The sequence below is a fragment of the Chiloscyllium plagiosum genome, chromosome 31 (assembly GCF_004010195.1).
Source record: "Chiloscyllium plagiosum isolate BGI_BamShark_2017 chromosome 31, ASM401019v2, whole genome shotgun sequence".
Classification (NCBI taxonomy): domain Eukaryota; kingdom Metazoa; phylum Chordata; class Chondrichthyes; order Orectolobiformes; family Hemiscylliidae; genus Chiloscyllium; species Chiloscyllium plagiosum.
This window is the reverse complement of record NC_057740.1, coordinates 26,382,764-26,400,655: the sequence shown is the minus strand read 5'-3', so window position 1 is coordinate 26,400,655 and position 17,892 is coordinate 26,382,764. Positions and strand designations below refer to the sequence as shown.

The 17,892-nt window shown below is 40.5% G+C and overlaps 1 protein-coding gene across 1 annotated transcript in view; it reads right to left on the bottom strand.

Annotated features, from left to right (window-relative positions):
- Positions 1–2,206: 2,206 nt before the first annotated feature.
- Positions 2,207–17,892, bottom strand: part of LOC122565345 (Krueppel-like factor 9) — an 18,206-nt gene continuing 2,520 nt past the window's right edge. The window contains exon 2 of the mRNA XM_043721217.1: positions 2,207–7,578. Coding sequence (XP_043577152.1) covers positions 7,268–7,578 — 311 coding nt within the window. The 3' untranslated portion in view covers positions 2,207–7,267. The remainder of the gene's footprint in view (positions 7,579–17,892) is intronic.

Sequence of the window (17,892 nt, the reverse complement as noted above, 5' to 3'; positions counted from 1 at the left end):
ACTGGTCAAAAAGCCCCTCCCCCAAGTCCCTCCTCCCTACCTTTTATCTTAGCCTGCTGGACAAACTTTCCTCATTCCTGAAGAAGGGCTTATGCCCGAAACGTCGATTCTCCTGTTCCCTGGATGCTGCCTGACCTGCTGCGCTTTTCCAGCAACACATTTTCAGCTCTGATCTCCAGCATCTGCAGACCTCACTTTCTCCACAAATACAGGTTGCCCAGCAGAGATCTTTTCTGTGTTTTTCAGGTTAGGGATTTCATCCAGAAGAAGACTATGTTTCTCACTAAGCCCTATAAGCCCGATACAGAGAGGCTGCTGCTACATTCCACAAGCACCCTTTCGGTTAGTGTCCTCTACCGTCTGCTGGGTGGCAGGGCATGGCAGGATATTAACTGGTTATGTGACATCTGGGAGCAAGAGCGAGGAGTGGAGTTCTCTTCTGAAACATGGGAGAATCTGTAATAGGACATGTGCTACGCAGTTAGAAGTTCTGCAGAGTTCATCTGGCACCAGACAGTCTGGTGAAGTTTAAAAAATGGGCATCTTCAATGTGCCCCAAATGTAAAATAAGTATAGGTACTCTTATCCATTGCTCCTGAGCATGCCACAGGCTCTATGTTTATTGGAGCGCTGTGGCAGGAGAGATAGGGAGGGTATTGAGGACTGAAGTGCAAGTCGACCCGATATCTCTCCTCTTAGGTCTATCGAATTTACCATCTTTAGACGGGCATCGGAAGAAACGATTTAATATTCTCGCATACATACTGTGCACGAAGAACATTCTGATGAACTGGGTGTCTGAGAACCCATTGGGCTTGCTGGGATGGCATAAATTATACAGCACATTCCCTTGGACCTTTTTTTTAATAAACATGATGCACCAAACAACAGACCATTTTTATAAGACATGGCAGCCCTACTTGAGTTATTAGGATATAGATTTGTCAGCTATCTTAACTAGGGTGTTTGTTTAACCAGAATGGTGAGGTTTGTTGAGCCCTGGAGGGCTTCTCCTGAATTATTACAATGCTCCCGTTCCTTTGTTTGGGAGCTTTGCACCGAGCATAGCTGTTCTTTGTTTTTTTTTGATCTATTAGTTATTTACTTATTTATTGGTGTTGCTTTGCACAGTGTTAGGGTTTGTTTTGTATTATAGGGTAGGTTAGTAGCTAATAGACAGTAGTTGTATTGTAAATTGTATTTTTTTCTTTTATTATACTGATATTTGTTATTGATTGTATTTTTTATTAATTTTATTAGATTAGATTACTTACAGTGTGGAAACAGGCCCTTCGGCCCAACAAGTCCACACCGCCCCGCCAAAGCGCAACCCACCCATACCCCTACATTTACCCCTTACCTAACACTACGGGCAATTTAGCGTGGCCAATTTACCTGACCTGCAGGTCTTTGGACTGTGGGAGGAAACCGGTGCACTCGGAGGAAACCCACGCTGACACAGGGAGAATGTGCAAACTCCACACACAGTCGCCTGAGGCGGGAATTGAACCCGGGTCTCTGGCGCTGTGAGGCAACAGTGCTAACCACTATGCCACCGTGCCGCCCACGGTAAAGTTAAAAACATTTGCTAATAAATATATTTACAAAAAAAAAATGACTGTTGCTGCTGTTACATAGGCAAATACTCCAGTAATTGTGTGCAGTGTAATCCTGCAAAAAAAATGATTTGGTGCTGATAATTCAGAATTGTAATCAACATCAGGCAAACTCCTGGGTTCTCTCTACAAAAAGTGCCATAGGATTAGTAACATGCACCAGAATGATTGGAACCTTGTTTGGGACAGTACACTGGAGGCTTAAAGAGTTACATTTAAAAAATGCAGCACAGTCCCTCCATAATGCACACTGATTTTTAAAACTGCAATAAGCTCAAGGTTTGGAGTGAGACTTGCAATTACAACCTTCTGGGCATTAAAATGCCATAAGTGTCAACTCAAAAAGTACACATGATTAAACATGGAGCACTCACATTAAGTTCCACATGGACTGAGTGACAAGAAGGGCCCATAGCACAAGTCAAAGAATGATGATCATCTCTGGAGAAGTTTTAATTGTGTAAATCAGTGCTGTTAAAAGACTGGCGAACAAACTGAGTGAAAATATGAGAGGATGCAGAATTATTTGAGAGATCAGCATTTAGAGTCAACAATTGGAGATTTAATTCTATGCAAAATAAATCCATGTCTTTTAATTAGGACATCATTGTTTATTCACTGTGTACAAAATTCAGTCATCCATGCAAAATTTCAAACCGCAATCTTTCTGTAATGGTTCATAGCTTACAGTATTAGCATATGTAATACAACTGATCACCAGAATGTTATAAAATACATTATCCATAAAATGACTGTTTAAAAAAAAAAGGTTCCCAGTAATACCAATTGCTACATGGGTGCCACATATACAGACTTGAAACACAAGGATACTTATTGTGAGGAACAGGACTCCTTGGCACATTTAATGCAATCCCTGAATTAGAGGCTTCTTTTCAAAGCTTGGTCTATTTTGAGAAAATGAATAATTTTTCAAATTGCCAAACTTTGACAAACAACAGAAATATCCAGTTCTTATTCCACAATAAACTGCACTTTAAAAAAGGTTTATTTATTCAATGTTTCTCCCAGCAAGTTTAAAAACCTCATGAGGTCACTTCTTTAAAAAAAAGACATTGATAAAAGTGGCCAACTACAGCTCTTTATTTATGAAATACATGTTGCAACTTCTATTTTTTTCTGATAGCTCAGGATGGAAACGGAAAAGCATTGACCTCAAGAGACCAAAGATATCCAGGCTCTGCCCCAAGTTACCTTGGGGTAACAGGAATACTAGGAGATGGCAAGAAAAGCAAACCTCAGCTTGGATTCCTGCTCCTGACCATGATGCACTTTTGGATAACAAGTGAAGACATTATTGCATTGACTGACATTGGCTGCCCACATACACACAGAATATCTACATTGTCAAAACTACGTGCTAAATTGTACACCGCACAAGCTGTCAATCAAGAGAAATCGAAAGTGACAGAAATTTTTAAAAGGGGGAACAAAGCAGTGACATTCCATCACATAGTTAATGAGTCCTGTATGTTCTTACATAATATACAAAAATCAAAAAGAATAAAAAGGTTGCCAAAACAATACAAACAACACATTGAATATAATAGACTGTTTATAAAAAATGTGCAATATGATCTGAAAACCAGAAGGAGCATCCCTTATAATAAAGTGTGTTTAACATGAAGACTCCTTCCAAGGGCCAATATTGTTTCCATGGGCTTCAATCGTGTAGTAGCTTTGCCTAACAACATGCCCCTGCCCAGTTACTCACAAGCAACATCAGTGACTGCTGGAAAGCAGGAGGAGACACTGAAACATTCAAGTTAAAGTTGACCTTCAGTTTAAAATATTACAGATTTCACACATCACTACAGCTGATTGAGAAGCTGTTATTTACCACATTACCTGTGGAAACAACAACTTGCAGAACTTAAGACAAAAAAATTGGCCCATAAGAATACCTCTTAATCTTGAATCTTAAACCTTCACCTATGCTCCATGACTGGCCTCATTGTATTGGATACTATTTTATTGCAATTAATGTTAAGCTGCCCGCAGCCATGGATGAAGATTATGGAATTATAAACTGGAATGCTATAATTCTCATTTACTTTTAAATACTAACATCTCAAAGTATGGCATTCATCACACCTCATTAGCAACACCTACAAATAAAAAAGTACACTACAAATGAAACTTATTGGTTACTTTTCAGTCACAGATCATGAAAAAAGTGTTTCTGAGCTGAACAGCACCCTGGACTGATGAAGGAATGGTAAAATCAAAGTTAAAAACCAGAATCACTTGAAGAATATGGTGCTGACTGAACTGGATTATGTAGTTGTCACCATAGTCAAAAGCATTCAACCGACTGGGCATCACAGTCAAAGCACTGCAAAAGATCTACCTGGACAATAAGTTTTGCCCCAAATGTGGTAGATTGATTCACACATTCTAAATTATTGGTAAATTGATACACAATTTTTAAAAACTCATACTGAAAAGTAACCCATATTACTGCTAGCATCATATATGTGCTAAATCACTAGGAACGTTAGAACTTCTCTTGCTAAAGCAACATCCAAGTCAGAAGGCACCCTGATGTGGAGTGTTTTAAGACACTGAAAATGCAACTCAAATACCCTGGGACTGCTTCCAATAAAGCTAATGCACATTGCCAATGGAACCATAAAATACTCCACGACTTTTGTGAAAAAATAGATGGCAACTAAGTTCAATGAATGAAATCAATAACAATTAATGTTCCATAGGAGTTGTTTTATTAGAACAGTTTTGTTTATTTTAGAAAAAGGTGACATGAAACTAGCAACATAGATGAACATTAGTGGCTGATGGGTCTTTTGCATCCTGACTGCATTTCATGAATTATATTCCATAACCTTTGACACTTGACATTGTAAATCTGCTGTGCAGCAATTACGACCGTATTTAGATATACTGAACAATACCACAGACATAACAGCAGTTGAGCATCTCTTTGATGCAGCAAAGGCCAAAACTACCCTTGGTATCACTGTGGCAATATTACAAAAAGCAAGAGACAAGGGAGTGAAATTTCTCTTTCAAAGTGGATTTGATTTGATTTGATTTCATTAAAACTGCATTCACAAGTATTGCAGTATTGCGAAACAAATACTTTGCAAGTGTCTCACTCCTGCACTTGAGGGGAATTTCAGCTGATTCAAAAAAAAAGAAAAGTCATTCAATATATTAAACAGTATTTTTATTTTCTTCCTTCTCTTTCTTGAGAGATTAAAGATGTTTGAATTCAAGACAATATTAAATCAATATTACCTTCTATTGCAGACCACCCACTGATTACGTCAAGACAAAAAAAAGTAAAAGACAACAGGATCATGTCCACCATCAGCACCCTGCACTAGTAATTTTTTTTAAAAAGCTGAAGCTAACCAGGTAACTCATGGGAAGTCACAAGTCTGTCCAGCCTCGAGAATAAAACAAAAGAACATTAGAAGTGAGAAAAACAGCTGCCAATGGAGTTTCAAATCAAAACACTGTTCGATCATTTTTTTCCCTTGGATAACTGAAATAGAGACTTTTGTGAATTACAGTATACACTTTAATTCCTGAAACAACTTGAGAGATGTGCATTAGTGCACAAGCTATTAATAGTAAAATAGTCATTAGTGTAAATTTAAATCACTACCTTAAAACCATGCTTTTCACAAATATTTACATTACTTTTTAAAGTTATATTTATCATTTTTACCCCCCAAATGCAGCTAGCAATTTTAGTAGAGTAGAACACTTCAAAGATAAAGAATATGAATATCTTCCCTTCTGGTAACTGATCAACAGCATACCGTAAGCAAGTTACTTGGAACGACACTGTTCCAACTTCACACACTGAACAGGTATAAAACCTAGATACACACAAGCTCCACACTGGTATGGTGAAATGCATGCATCAGCAACACAGCCCCCTGAGTAGAAACATTACAAAAATACCATATATATATATGAGCACTTAGAAAGTCAGTACACACATAGCCCCACAGCTATATTATTTTTGCACACAGATGACTTGAGCAGGTAATGCCAATCACCTTTTAATAAACCTCCAACTAAAACCTTTGGCTATACACCTTTCTTAATGTGTAATACATGTTGTACAATTGTCACCACTGACCAGCAGATCTCAGAAAATAACCCATGAAGTGTCCTGAATTGTCTGCAGCTCCTATACAGAAACAGTTTGTAAAATCTGTTCCAGAGTCCTAATGGGCAGTGTAACAAAATGTTTCTTTTTATCAACTTCACCGTGAGTGAGTTTCCCAGAAAAAAAAAAGTGGTCCCAAGTTGGGAACTGTCCTCCGGTGAGCTGCAATACAAAGCACTGCTGGGTACACTTTTGCAAGTAATCCAGGTCACAGCAAAGCTAGGCCAGAGGTAGGCCTTTGCCAGCACAGATACCATGTTACAAATTTGATTTCTTCACGCTCATTTAAGACTTGGGGCATATTCATTTGCAGAAGATTGATCTCATGTAAAGTCAGATTGACACTGCCAGACACTAGAACCAGTGTTTAGGATTGAACGGTATACCCTATGCAATGTTAAAACCTCACAAACAGAAGTTAAACAGAGCTGTAAACCAGAAGGTAGTAATTTCAATACTTGTTGCACCCAGCCACCACACATCATGTAAGGGTCTTGTGCAGGAGTGCGGAGACATTGCAGCAAGTCCACTGAACAAAACAGCACTCCCCTCCCCACACCAGCACAAAGAAATTGAAGATTCTGAAAGAGGTATAACAGTGGTCATAATTGCAGTGCTGTGTCTGTTTCTGTGACATGTGGCAAGATCCTTTGTAGCCCTGAGACAGATCAATTAAGTAACTGCAAATCATTATCACTGTAGGAATACTGTAATTTACAGTAATTCAGTCCCTGAGTTAAATCCCAATGAGAACTCTCCAGGGAAGGGATGTGTACAACTGAGTTATACTGAGCCATAAGATCACATTGCCAACTCTGAATTGGAGAAACTGGGCAAAATTGGTTTCTTAGTTTTTAAATTCCTTTTTGACCATGGTATTAAAACTGAAATTGCAACGTCATATTTACTATCCTTGTTTCAGGTAAATTGCTTTGAAGTATCTTTTATATTTCTCAGTCAAAAGATCTGTTATCAAGCTTCATGTCACCATTTAGCACACAGTGGAACATTGTGTGGCAGTTTCATTAACTTGTGAAACTGTGGTTCAGTCAGTCTGTAGGACTTTTTTTTTAAAATTGAGAAAAAGCTATTTTTGACTGGATGACTAAACAATGGCTTACCTTCAGTATACTCCAAAGCCTGTATGGAGTTATCACAATAAGTTAAAAATTCAAAAATAAAAACAGGCATCAGGTTAACTAGATCCAATAATAACTGGGAGATTAGGAAGGTTCATAACACTCTCTATTTTACGAGGATACCAATCCAGAGAAGCTAGCAGCTGAACTTCAGTTGCTGGCTACAGTCAGTGTGTGTGCAAAAACAATGCATGTGAAAAAGACTTCCAACATTAATCTACAACGGTTGAATGGTTTGAAAGCAGAAATCTACAAAGCACAGTCCACACATGTTTGGAGGGCGGGATATAAACTCAGTTTAAACAAGACTTTTGGTACAAAATGTTTTTCTTTAAAAATCCCCCTCCAGTTTAATTGAGCACGGGACCAGCAGGATTCAGAGAACTGACGATGGAAGGGGATGCCAGGCTGTGGAAGGTCGGTGCCAGCATGTTGGGGGGTGATGTACTTCTGCTGTTGGGTTTGGTAATCATACTGGGCTTGAAGTCAGGGTGTCGCCGAGCGTGCTTCATCAAGTGGTCACTGCGCATAAACCTCTTCTCGCACATCGGGCACTTGAATTTCTTCTCACCAGTGTGGGTACGATAATGTCGAGCCAGCTCATCTGAGCGGGCAAACTTCTTCAAACACTGCGGCCAGGTGCAAGGAAATGGTCGCTCCCCTGAAAGATGAATTGGGATACAAACAAAGATAAGACACTGTGACTGATCGCAGAGGAGACAGAAACATGGAAATGATTTTCATCTGCAAGCTCTTTTCATTCGTGGAGGTAATGGTTCTCATCCTCAGCCATGGAGACAATGATCAATTGTTGGATGCAGCTCACACTGTCCACTACTACATTTCTCCCCAGAGTGTGAGAACCTACAAACTGAGTGGAATGTAATTTTAAACTCATTCTCTGCAGGAAACCCACACAGATCGAGGGGGCGGGGGGACTGGTTTTACGTTGTGCTGAATATTAGTTTCTGTTAGAGAACAAAATCAGACACGATGTAAAACCAACAGCGCATATGGCACAATTGTTTCCCACCCAAATTATATTATCACCCCACTTTGTGGTCAGCATTTTGTAAAATTCAAAGCTCAGAATTCTTCTTGCTCTGCAGTTTCACAACCGTAACTGTCTCTGTAGTTAGCTGATCTCAATTGGGCAGTTCCATAATTTGTGTCTTTTCTTTGAGCCAGCTTGTTACTCGAGTAACAAGCCTACAGGGTTAATTGGAAGATAAAAGATTGTGTTGATTATGTAATATTGACTGCATCCCACACAAGTCCTGAACTGACTCAAAATTGCACAACACTTAAGCAGGCTGAGGATAGAGGCCAATTATCTCTTGTGCACGTTCAAAAACATATTTCAAATTGTAAAGCCTCATTCTGTCATGATCTGGACTGAAGTCGTTTAGGAATACATACAGATAATTATTATGTTGGCCATTTGAGCTAAAGAGAAACAGAATTAAAAATGAAATAACTTGAATCAAGCAACGTAAAACACAGCAAAGTGGGAATTTTGCACTTCAAAATTAACTAATTAAAATAAAGTCGACTGAAGCAAGGATTAGGCACAAATTGTTATTGAGGAGTACATAGAATATACTAAAACTATACAATCAAGAAAACAGATTCTCTTTTTCTACTCGCATTCTGTCTGATCACAAATTAAAAACACTGTTCATTCTAATCCATTACAACTCTAACAGAGCTCTATATTCAATAGCATTTACACCTGAATTAAAGGAATGACACGTTAGAGCCTCTCTAAAGGGTTTTTAGAAATACATTAAGGACAAAAGGGTAACTAGGGAGAGAATAGGGCCCCTCAAAGATCAGCAAGGCGGCCTTTGTGTGGAGCCGCAGGAAATTGGGTAGATACTAAACGAGTATTTTGCATCAGTGTTTACTGTGGAGAAGGACAGGGAAAAAATATAATGTGGGGAAATAGATGGTGACATCTTGAAAAATTATCATATTACAGTGAAGGTGGTACTGGATATCTTGAAATGCATAAAAGTGGATAAATCCCCAGGACCTGATCAGGTGTACCCTAGAAATCTGTGGGAAGCTAGGGAAGTGATTGCTGGGCCCTTTGCTGAGACATTTGTGGTCAGGAAAAGCCAGGGAACAACAGATCAGTGAGCCTGACGTCAGTGGTGGGCAAGTTGTTGGAGAGAATCCTGAAGGACAGGATTACATATCTTTGGAAAGGCAAGGATTATGGATAGTCAACATGGATTTGTGCGTGGGAAATCATGTCACATGAACATGATTGAGTTTTTTGAAGAAGTAACAAAGAGGATTGATGAGGGCAGAGCAGTAGACGTGACCTATATGGATTTCAGTAAGGCGTTCGACAAGGTTCCCTATGGGAGACTGATTAGCAAGGTTAGGTCTCATGGAATACAGGGAGAACTAGCCATTTGGATATAGAACTAACTCGAAGGTAGAAGACAGAGGATCGTGGTGGAGGGTTGCTTTTCAGACTGGAGGTCTGTGACCAGAGGCATGCCACAAGGATTGGTGCTGGGTTCACTACTTTTTGGCATTTATAGAAATGATTTGGATGTGACATGGGAGGTTACAGTTAATAAGTTTGCAGATGATACCAAAATTGGAGGTGTAGTGGATAGTGAAGGAGGTTATCTTAAAGTACAACAGGATCTTGTTCAGATGGGCCAATGGACTGAGGAGTGGCAGATGGAGTTTAATTCAGATAAATGCGAGGTGCTGCAATTTGGGAAAGCAAATCTTAGCAGGACTTATACACTTAATGATAAGGTCCTAGAGAGTGTTGCTGAACAAAGAGACCTTGGAGTGCAGGTTCATAGCTCCTTGAAAGTAGAGCCGCAGGTAGATAGGATAGTGAAGAAGGCATTTGGTATGCTTTCCTTTATTGGTCAGAGGATTGAGTACAGGAGTTGGGAGGTCATGTTGTGGCTGTACAGGACACTGGGTAAAAACAATGACTGCAGATGCTGCAAACCAGATTCTGGATTAGTGGTGCTGGAAAAGCACAGAGTAAAATCGACGTTTCGGGCAAAAGCCCTTCATCAGGGCTTTCGCCTGAAACCTCGATTGTACAGGACACTAGTACGGCCACTTTTGGGATATTGCGTGCAATTCTGGTCTCCTTTCTATTGGAAGGATGTTGTGAAACTTGAAAGGATTCAGGAAAAAATTTACAAGGATGTTGCCAGGGTTGGAGGATTTGTGGTATACGGAGAGGCTGAATAGGCTGGGGCTGTTTTTCCTGGAGCGTTAGAAGCTGAGAGATGACCCTATAGAGGTATATAAAGTCATGAGGGGCATAATTTGGAGATGCTGGTGTTGGACTGGGGTGTACAAAGTTAAATCACAACACCTGGTTTAGTCCAACAGGTTTAATTGGAAGCACAACCACCTGATGAAGGAACTGTGCTCTGAAAGCTAGTGCTTCCAATTAAACCTGTTGGACTATAACCTGATGAAGGACATAGATAGGATAAACAGACAAAGTATTTTCCTTGGAATGGGGGCGTCTAGAACTAGAGGGCATAGGTTCAGAGTGAAAGGGGAAAGATTTAAAAGGGACCTAAGGGGCAACTTTTTCACAGAGGGTGAACGCCTGTATGGAATGGCATGCCAGAGGAAGTGGAGGAGGCTGGTACAATTACAACATTTAAAAGGCATCTGGATGGGTATAGGAATAGGAGGGGGTTAGAGGGATATGGGCCAATTGCTAGCAAATAGGACTAAGATTAGGTTAGGAAATCTGGTCAGCATGGACGAGTTGGACCAAAGGGTCACTTTCCATGCTGCGCATCTCTAGGATTCTAAAACAATGAAGACAAAAATAAGGCTCATGATAAAAGGCACATCACACTTGGTTTATGCAGCTGGTTAGGCAAGGGATTTTTCTCGGATAGAAACTGTTAACATTTGCTTGCAGTGAGGTCCACACTGGCTATGGCAGCATTATTGCTCATACCCAAATGCTTTGAGCTGCCTCCTTGAAACAAAGCAAATTTTGGCAAGTGGCAAAGCCCAGAGTGCTGTTAGGAAATGAGTTCCAGGCTTTTTGATCTAGCATAGCAAAGTATCAGCATTATATTTTCATATCATGATGGTGTGAGGCTTGGAGGGGAACATGTACATTAATTGCTATATCTCCCTTTTGTGTTGAACTATTTATCAATGTGAATGGCCTCTTGCCAGTAGGTACTGCAACTATTTCTGTACATCATTCTTTGTTCAGATACTTTGCAAGAAATAAAATTTAGAAAAGATTCAGTTTTACAAGAAAACTGGAATTTTGCTTTAGTTCCCCCACGAGCACCACTTGTTAAAGACGGTTACAACTCACTCTGTTTTTCCACGCACATCTTGTTTTCTTGGACAACACCCAGCACAGATTAAAATTAGTCAATCTTTCATTATCGAGTGAGGTCAATTCAGTTTAGGATTGTGGAGGCCTTAAACTGCAGCATTCCTGCTACAAAGTCATGGACTACTGATATTTGTTTAAAACCAGCTTCTTCAGACAAGTTCCTACACACAGCTGGAGCAAGTATGACTTGAACCCAGAGGTAGGGACACTACTGCTCTACAGAGATTCCTGGATTCCTGAAGAAGGGCTTATGCCCGAAACGTTGATTCTCCTGTTCCTTGGATGCTGCCTGACCTGCTGCGCTTTTCCAGCAACACATTTTCAACACTACTGCTCTACCTCAAGAACCAAAGGGAAGAAGGTACTAATTTTTTGCTTTAGGTTAGTCATGAGGGTTTTCTCTTGAGATGTGTTGACTTTCTCAGCTCAGAATAAAAAATCTCGATGTTCAAGTAATTGTATAAGGTAACAGAAACCAAGCTAGATATTCCTGTGCAGGGAATCCCATCTGATGTTACAAAATGGAGTGATTCATAGATTATACCAGCACTGAAATGAACAAAGTTTATTACAGAATTACCTTTGGAAGTACATTAGTCATATTTAGGTATAGATTTTAAAGAAAAAACCAATCTCCTCAAATGTTATGATACACCTTTGGAGCAGGTGGTAATTGAACCCAGGTACCCATTTTCCAAGGTAGAGATATTACCACTGTGCCACAACGGCCCCCATATCTACATGTTTTATAATTTAACCTACTTTTCTAATCAACCTGTTCAGAAATGTTATTACACACTTCAGGAGCAGGTGGGATTTGAACCCAGGCCTCTTCGCTCAGAGGTAGGGACACTACCACTGCACACGAACCCTCATGGAAACATACAGAGAAAGTTACTAAATAGATAACAAGCATCTAATTGACACATTCACATAAGATTACCACAGAGCAGCTCATGTTGTTCCCTGGTAGTGTTCCTACCTCTGAGCCAGATTGCCATGGGTTCAGGACCCACCTGCTCCAGAGGTGTGTAATAACTTATCTGAACAAGTTGATTAGTACATATCCAGGAATGCTAAAGATGCATCTGTCCATGACAATAGTAAGAGTGACCACCCACACAGTCCAAGTCCCATCTTCACATTCAACATGCTCTCCATTGTGTTGTGTGCACTGTTATCCAGCAATCATACTGAATAAGTGTACTCCAGGGCTTGGTGTACCCCTAACCCAGCTGTTCCCATCTAGATCACTGGCATGTACCCAACCCCGATGGAAAATTGTCCAGGTCTGTGCTGTACACAAAGCAGTACAAAACCAACCCAGACAATTACTGCACTCCACTTCAGTCTACTCTCAATCATCAGCAGTGATGGAAGGGGTTAACAACAGTACTAGTTTAGCAATAACCTGTTTGCGGATGCTCAGTTTGGGTTCTACTAGGACTACTAAGCTCTTGACCTCAGTACATCCAAAGGGGAGGAGAGAATGATTACCCTTGATATTAAGGCTCCACCTGACCAAGTATAAAGGAGCCTGAGCAAAACTGGAATTAAATAAGAATGCAGGGAGGCGGTTCCCAACTGTTTGCAGTGATACCTGGTATCTAGGAAGATGGTTATGGTTGTTGGAGGTCAGACATCTCAGCTCCAGGACATCTCTGCAGTGGTTCCTCAGGGTAGTGTCCTTACCACAAGTCTCTTCAGCTGCTTGAATGACTTTCCCTCCATTGTAAAAAGGTAAGAAGTGGGGATGTTTGTTGACAATTGCAATGCTTAGCAGTAGTCACAACTCCTCAAATACTGAAGCAGTCCATGTCCAAATGCAGCAAGATCTGGTCAGCCAAAGTCTGGATATTGACAAGTGGCAAGTGATATTCATGCCACACAAATGCCAGGCAATGACCATCAACAAATAGAAATTCTAACCATAATGCTATGACCAATGGCATTTCCATCACCAAATTCCTCAATATCCTCAATGTTACCATTAACCAGAAATTGAACTGGACTAGACTCGAGCAGGTCAGTGTGGAAGCCTTGCAATGAACAACAATGCCCAACTGCCCAAAGCCAGTCCACCATCTACAAGACATCAGTTTGATGGAATACTCCCACTTCCTTGGATGAGCACAGTTCGATACCATTAAGGACAAAGCATAGAGTCATAAAGTACAGCATGGAAACAGATCCTTTGGTCCAATTCGTCCATGGCGACCAGATATCCTAACCTAATCTAGTCCCATTTGCCAGCACATGGCCCATATCCCTCCAAACCCTTCCTATTCATATACCCATCCAGATGCCTTTTAAATGCTGCAATTGTACCAGCCTCCACCACTTCCTCTGACAGGTCATTCCATACATGTAACACCCTCTGCAAGAAAAAGTCACCCCTTTAGGTCCCTTTTATATCTTCCCCCCCATACCCTAAATCTATGTCCTCTAGTTCTGGACTCCCCAACCCCAGAGAAAACACAATGTATTCCATGAGATCTAACCAGTCTCCCATGGGGAACCTTGTCAAACACCTTACTGAAGTCCAAATAGATCACATCCACTGCTCTGCCCTCATCAATCCTCTTTGTTACTTCTTCAAAAAAAAAACTCAAGCAATCAGCTTGATTTGCACCATATCCATAAACATTCACTTTCTCCACCACTGATGTTCAGTAGCAACAGTGTATACCATCTAGAAAAATTCAAAGATCCTTAAATGGCACCTACCAAATCCATAATCACTACCATCTGGATGGAAAGGGTCGCAGATATATGTGAATACAAGTACATCCAAGAGTCCCCTCCAAACAAACAACCAGACTTGAAAATATAATCACAGTTCCTTCAGCGTGACTGGGTCAATAGCCCAAAATCTCCCTCCCTAATAGCAAAGCATCTATCTACACTCAAGTAACAGCTCAGCACACAGTTCACGGGCAGTTAGGACTAAGGTGCTGACCCAGCCAGTGACATCCACATCCCATGAAACAAATAAATCACTGGGAGCAAAGTTCATTAATTCGGCCATCTACTGACAATGGGTCACATCCTTACTTCAGAGCCATGAGTTTTGGGTTCAAGTCCCACCCCAAGTTTTGATGGTCAAAGATACATTCAAAATGTGGCCACATTGGCAGAGTACGAATATGCAAATCCTCCAACCATTCACCAGCAAGGATTAAGAATGGGAGGAACTGTGTGAAGGGAAGACAGCTGAAGCTTTACCACAATTACCAATTGTTCCAGATTACAAGTAAAAGTATGGCAAGTTGGTAAGGCAAGTTGGAACCCCTGAGCAGGTTATTACACCACTATCACCAGAACTACCCGAGCGAATCAAAAGTTACAATATATAATAACACCATGCTAAGAAAACCTGAACATTCAGATTCCATCCTTGCAATGAAGTGAGTTAGCTCAACAGCTCTCTGAGCTCAATAACTGGTTCCAATATCTCCAGTTCACAAAAGAGTGTGTTCTTCATCCCAACTGATAGCTACTGACTTTGAGAGGTTCCAGCAAAGGACGTCTACAAAAGAACTTGATGTTTAGGGTCTCATCAGGATAAAATACTGACCAGACTATCCATGTCAGAAACCATGCCACAATACCAGGTATGTTCTGCAAGAGAGGTGAGATTGATGGGTGGAACAGAGTGACAGAGAACCGGTCACATTTAATTGCCTTCTGCATCCTTGCATGTAGAAGTTTGGAGTGGTTTATGATGCTAATGAGGATACAGATCACCCACTTTTTTGGAGGGGTAAGAAAGAGACAAAAACAAGGGAATGAAATCCTCAAACTCGAGCAAGGGCAAACAGCAGGGAAAAATCAGGAAGCACTTCTTCTACACAAACAGAAGTTTGTTGGAAATTATTTCATCTAAAAGACTATTAACATTAGGGCAACTGCTTTAAAGATGGAACTAGAAAAGACTTTTGACAGGTAGTGGTATGAAGAGTTATGGGGCAACAATTGAAATGTGGATTGGAGGTGCAGATCAGCCACCATCTGACTGAATAGCCAAGCAGGCACAAGGACCTAATATCCCTATAACTGGACTTGACCTACAAAACTGGGTGTCTTCAGAAACTCTGATATAAAAGCAAAAAAAAAACCAGGACATTATAGTCGAAAGAGGAAGTGTTAGGACACAGGGGGATTCATAAACAATGTCAAACTGAATGATCTTACTCACATTTAAAAGTGGAGGAAAACATTTTAGCTCCAATCCACACCCAACTGAATTCTGCTTTACGAGGTACATGGACTTCTTAGTTGGAAAAAGGTAGATGTATTCCACACTCTTAAGAATGCTGTGAAAAAGATAGAAGCCTATGCAATCTAACACTATAAACCGTTAAGTAGATTAGGCAACCATTTGAGAAATGCGACCACAATTTGCCTGTGTTCAGAAACCCCTCTCATCATCATACTAACCTTCATTTTAGATTTGAAAATAAGAGCAATGTTTGTATTGTGGGAAGGTCACAAACCAGGATTGCCTTCTCTGGTGAAAATTATAGTCAACAACTAAAGAATTCTGGCCTACTGAGGTACTAATGAATTGACAGTAGTAGACATTTGTGACTATTGGTGCAGCATTTGAAATATTTTCAATACTTTCACCTGGTTTACCAATTACAAGACCCACTCCTTCCTTCTTGGCCTTAGTTTTTAAATAGTCCATACAGATCATTTAACTGGAGACAGTTAAATAGTCAATTAGAAATAGCCAAGATAAACAAGGGCAGCCTCATTCCCTCCTAGTTCACAGCATCTGATTATCTTTTGCATGGATTAAGCTCCAAAAGATTCTGCTACTTATTATTGTAATGAAGATTACTCTAAATACAAGCTTTTTTCATAATGCATAGCTCTTTACCAGCTGGGAAACAATGGTAGGACCTTATAGCACATGTATCCCCACCTGAATTTCTAGTTTTCTTTAACGTTTTGACTAGATGCTTGCTAAAGTTATTCAAAACAAATCTACAGAGGGGCTGGTTTTTAAAAGTTTTCATTTCCTGAAGACTTATGGTGAATTACATCATAGACAACATCCAGCAGGCATTTCTTTATATGTGACCCCAGCAAATTTTATCAGGCTGTTTGATCCCAGAGCCTTAACAGTGAGCCTAGTACTGTCCACACCCAGACAGTTTCAATAAAGACCACTCGTTCACAAGGGTACAGAAACTAATTGTGGAATGTTCCTTGCTTAAGGTCATTTCAGGTAAAGAATCAAACCTAGAACTTACATCTAGGCATAATTGTACTAAGTTTTCACCCAAACCCCATTTACTACAAAATGAAAATCAGACTCTGCCACAAGTACACAATTTTCTATTGTATTTACCAGTTTATTTCAAGAATTGATCAGGGAGAATAAGGCTACAGAGAGGTAACTGGGAAATTGGATTTGTATTCTTCCAAACAGCTGGCACAGAACGGTCACTTGGTCACTTGCTGCATGATAACTTTGGATGGACGAGGCCCCCCAAAACACTCACTGTTACTAGTCATTCAGAAAGTACACCTGAAATCATGAAAGTAATTGTAAAGTCCCTCAAAGACCACTTAGTCACTCAGCATCGATTGGCCCATCAAACTGGTCTTTATACTCCATTAATAATGTTTAATATGCCATTCTATTTATTATTTTGAAACAGTGTATATGACCACTAAGTCTTTGAAAGAACCACATAGCATCGCCTACACCAGATTGACCTTTACCCCATAAAGGGTAAAGTCTTCATAATCCTGGTGGACTATAGAGCTGCTCTGTCATTAGAGAGAGATGTCTGATGGTGTTTTAACTTGGGGTCACCACATCTTACGTGAGGAGAGAGTTTGAGAAGGAGAGCAGCAATTGAACACATTGCAGGAATCACTGTGCATTATAAACCAGCTGCCCAGCCAACTAAGCAAACTAACACGTGCTCTACATACAGTTCTTGTATATCAACAAACACATTACAGACATATAGAATAGCATATAAATTTAAAATTCAGACATGACTCTAATAATCATTTAAATGTGTCAGGAAGTTGAACAATTCCAACTAGAACAATGTGCACCCCTCCCTGGAGTGTCAGAAGGCTGAGGGGTGACCTTATAGAGGTTTATAAAATCATGAGCAGCATGGATTGGGTAAATAGACAAGGACTTTTCCCTGGGGTTTGGGAGTCTAGAAGGAGAGGGTATAGGTTTAGGGTGGAGGTGGAATTTAAAAGGGACATTTTCTGTCAGAGGGTGGAATGAGCTACCAGAGGAAGTGGTAGGGGCTGATACAATTAAAACATTTAAAAAGGCATCTGGATGGGCACATGAATAGGAAGGGTTGAGAGAGACATGGGCCAAGTGCTGGCAAATGGGTGTGGATTGGGATATCTGGTCGGCATGGACGCGTTGGCCGAAGGGTCTGTTTCCGTGGTGTACATCTTGATGACTCTAAGTGGGGAGTGGCTCTGCTGCTCAACAGAAGAGTCAGTGGGTTCGCAGGAACTTCACTCGGCGGCATCACATCTTCCGAGTGAGTGCGCATTTTAACCGGCGGCCGGTGGGGGGGGGGGGTCGTGTAGAGCCCCGCCTGGGGCTGGCGT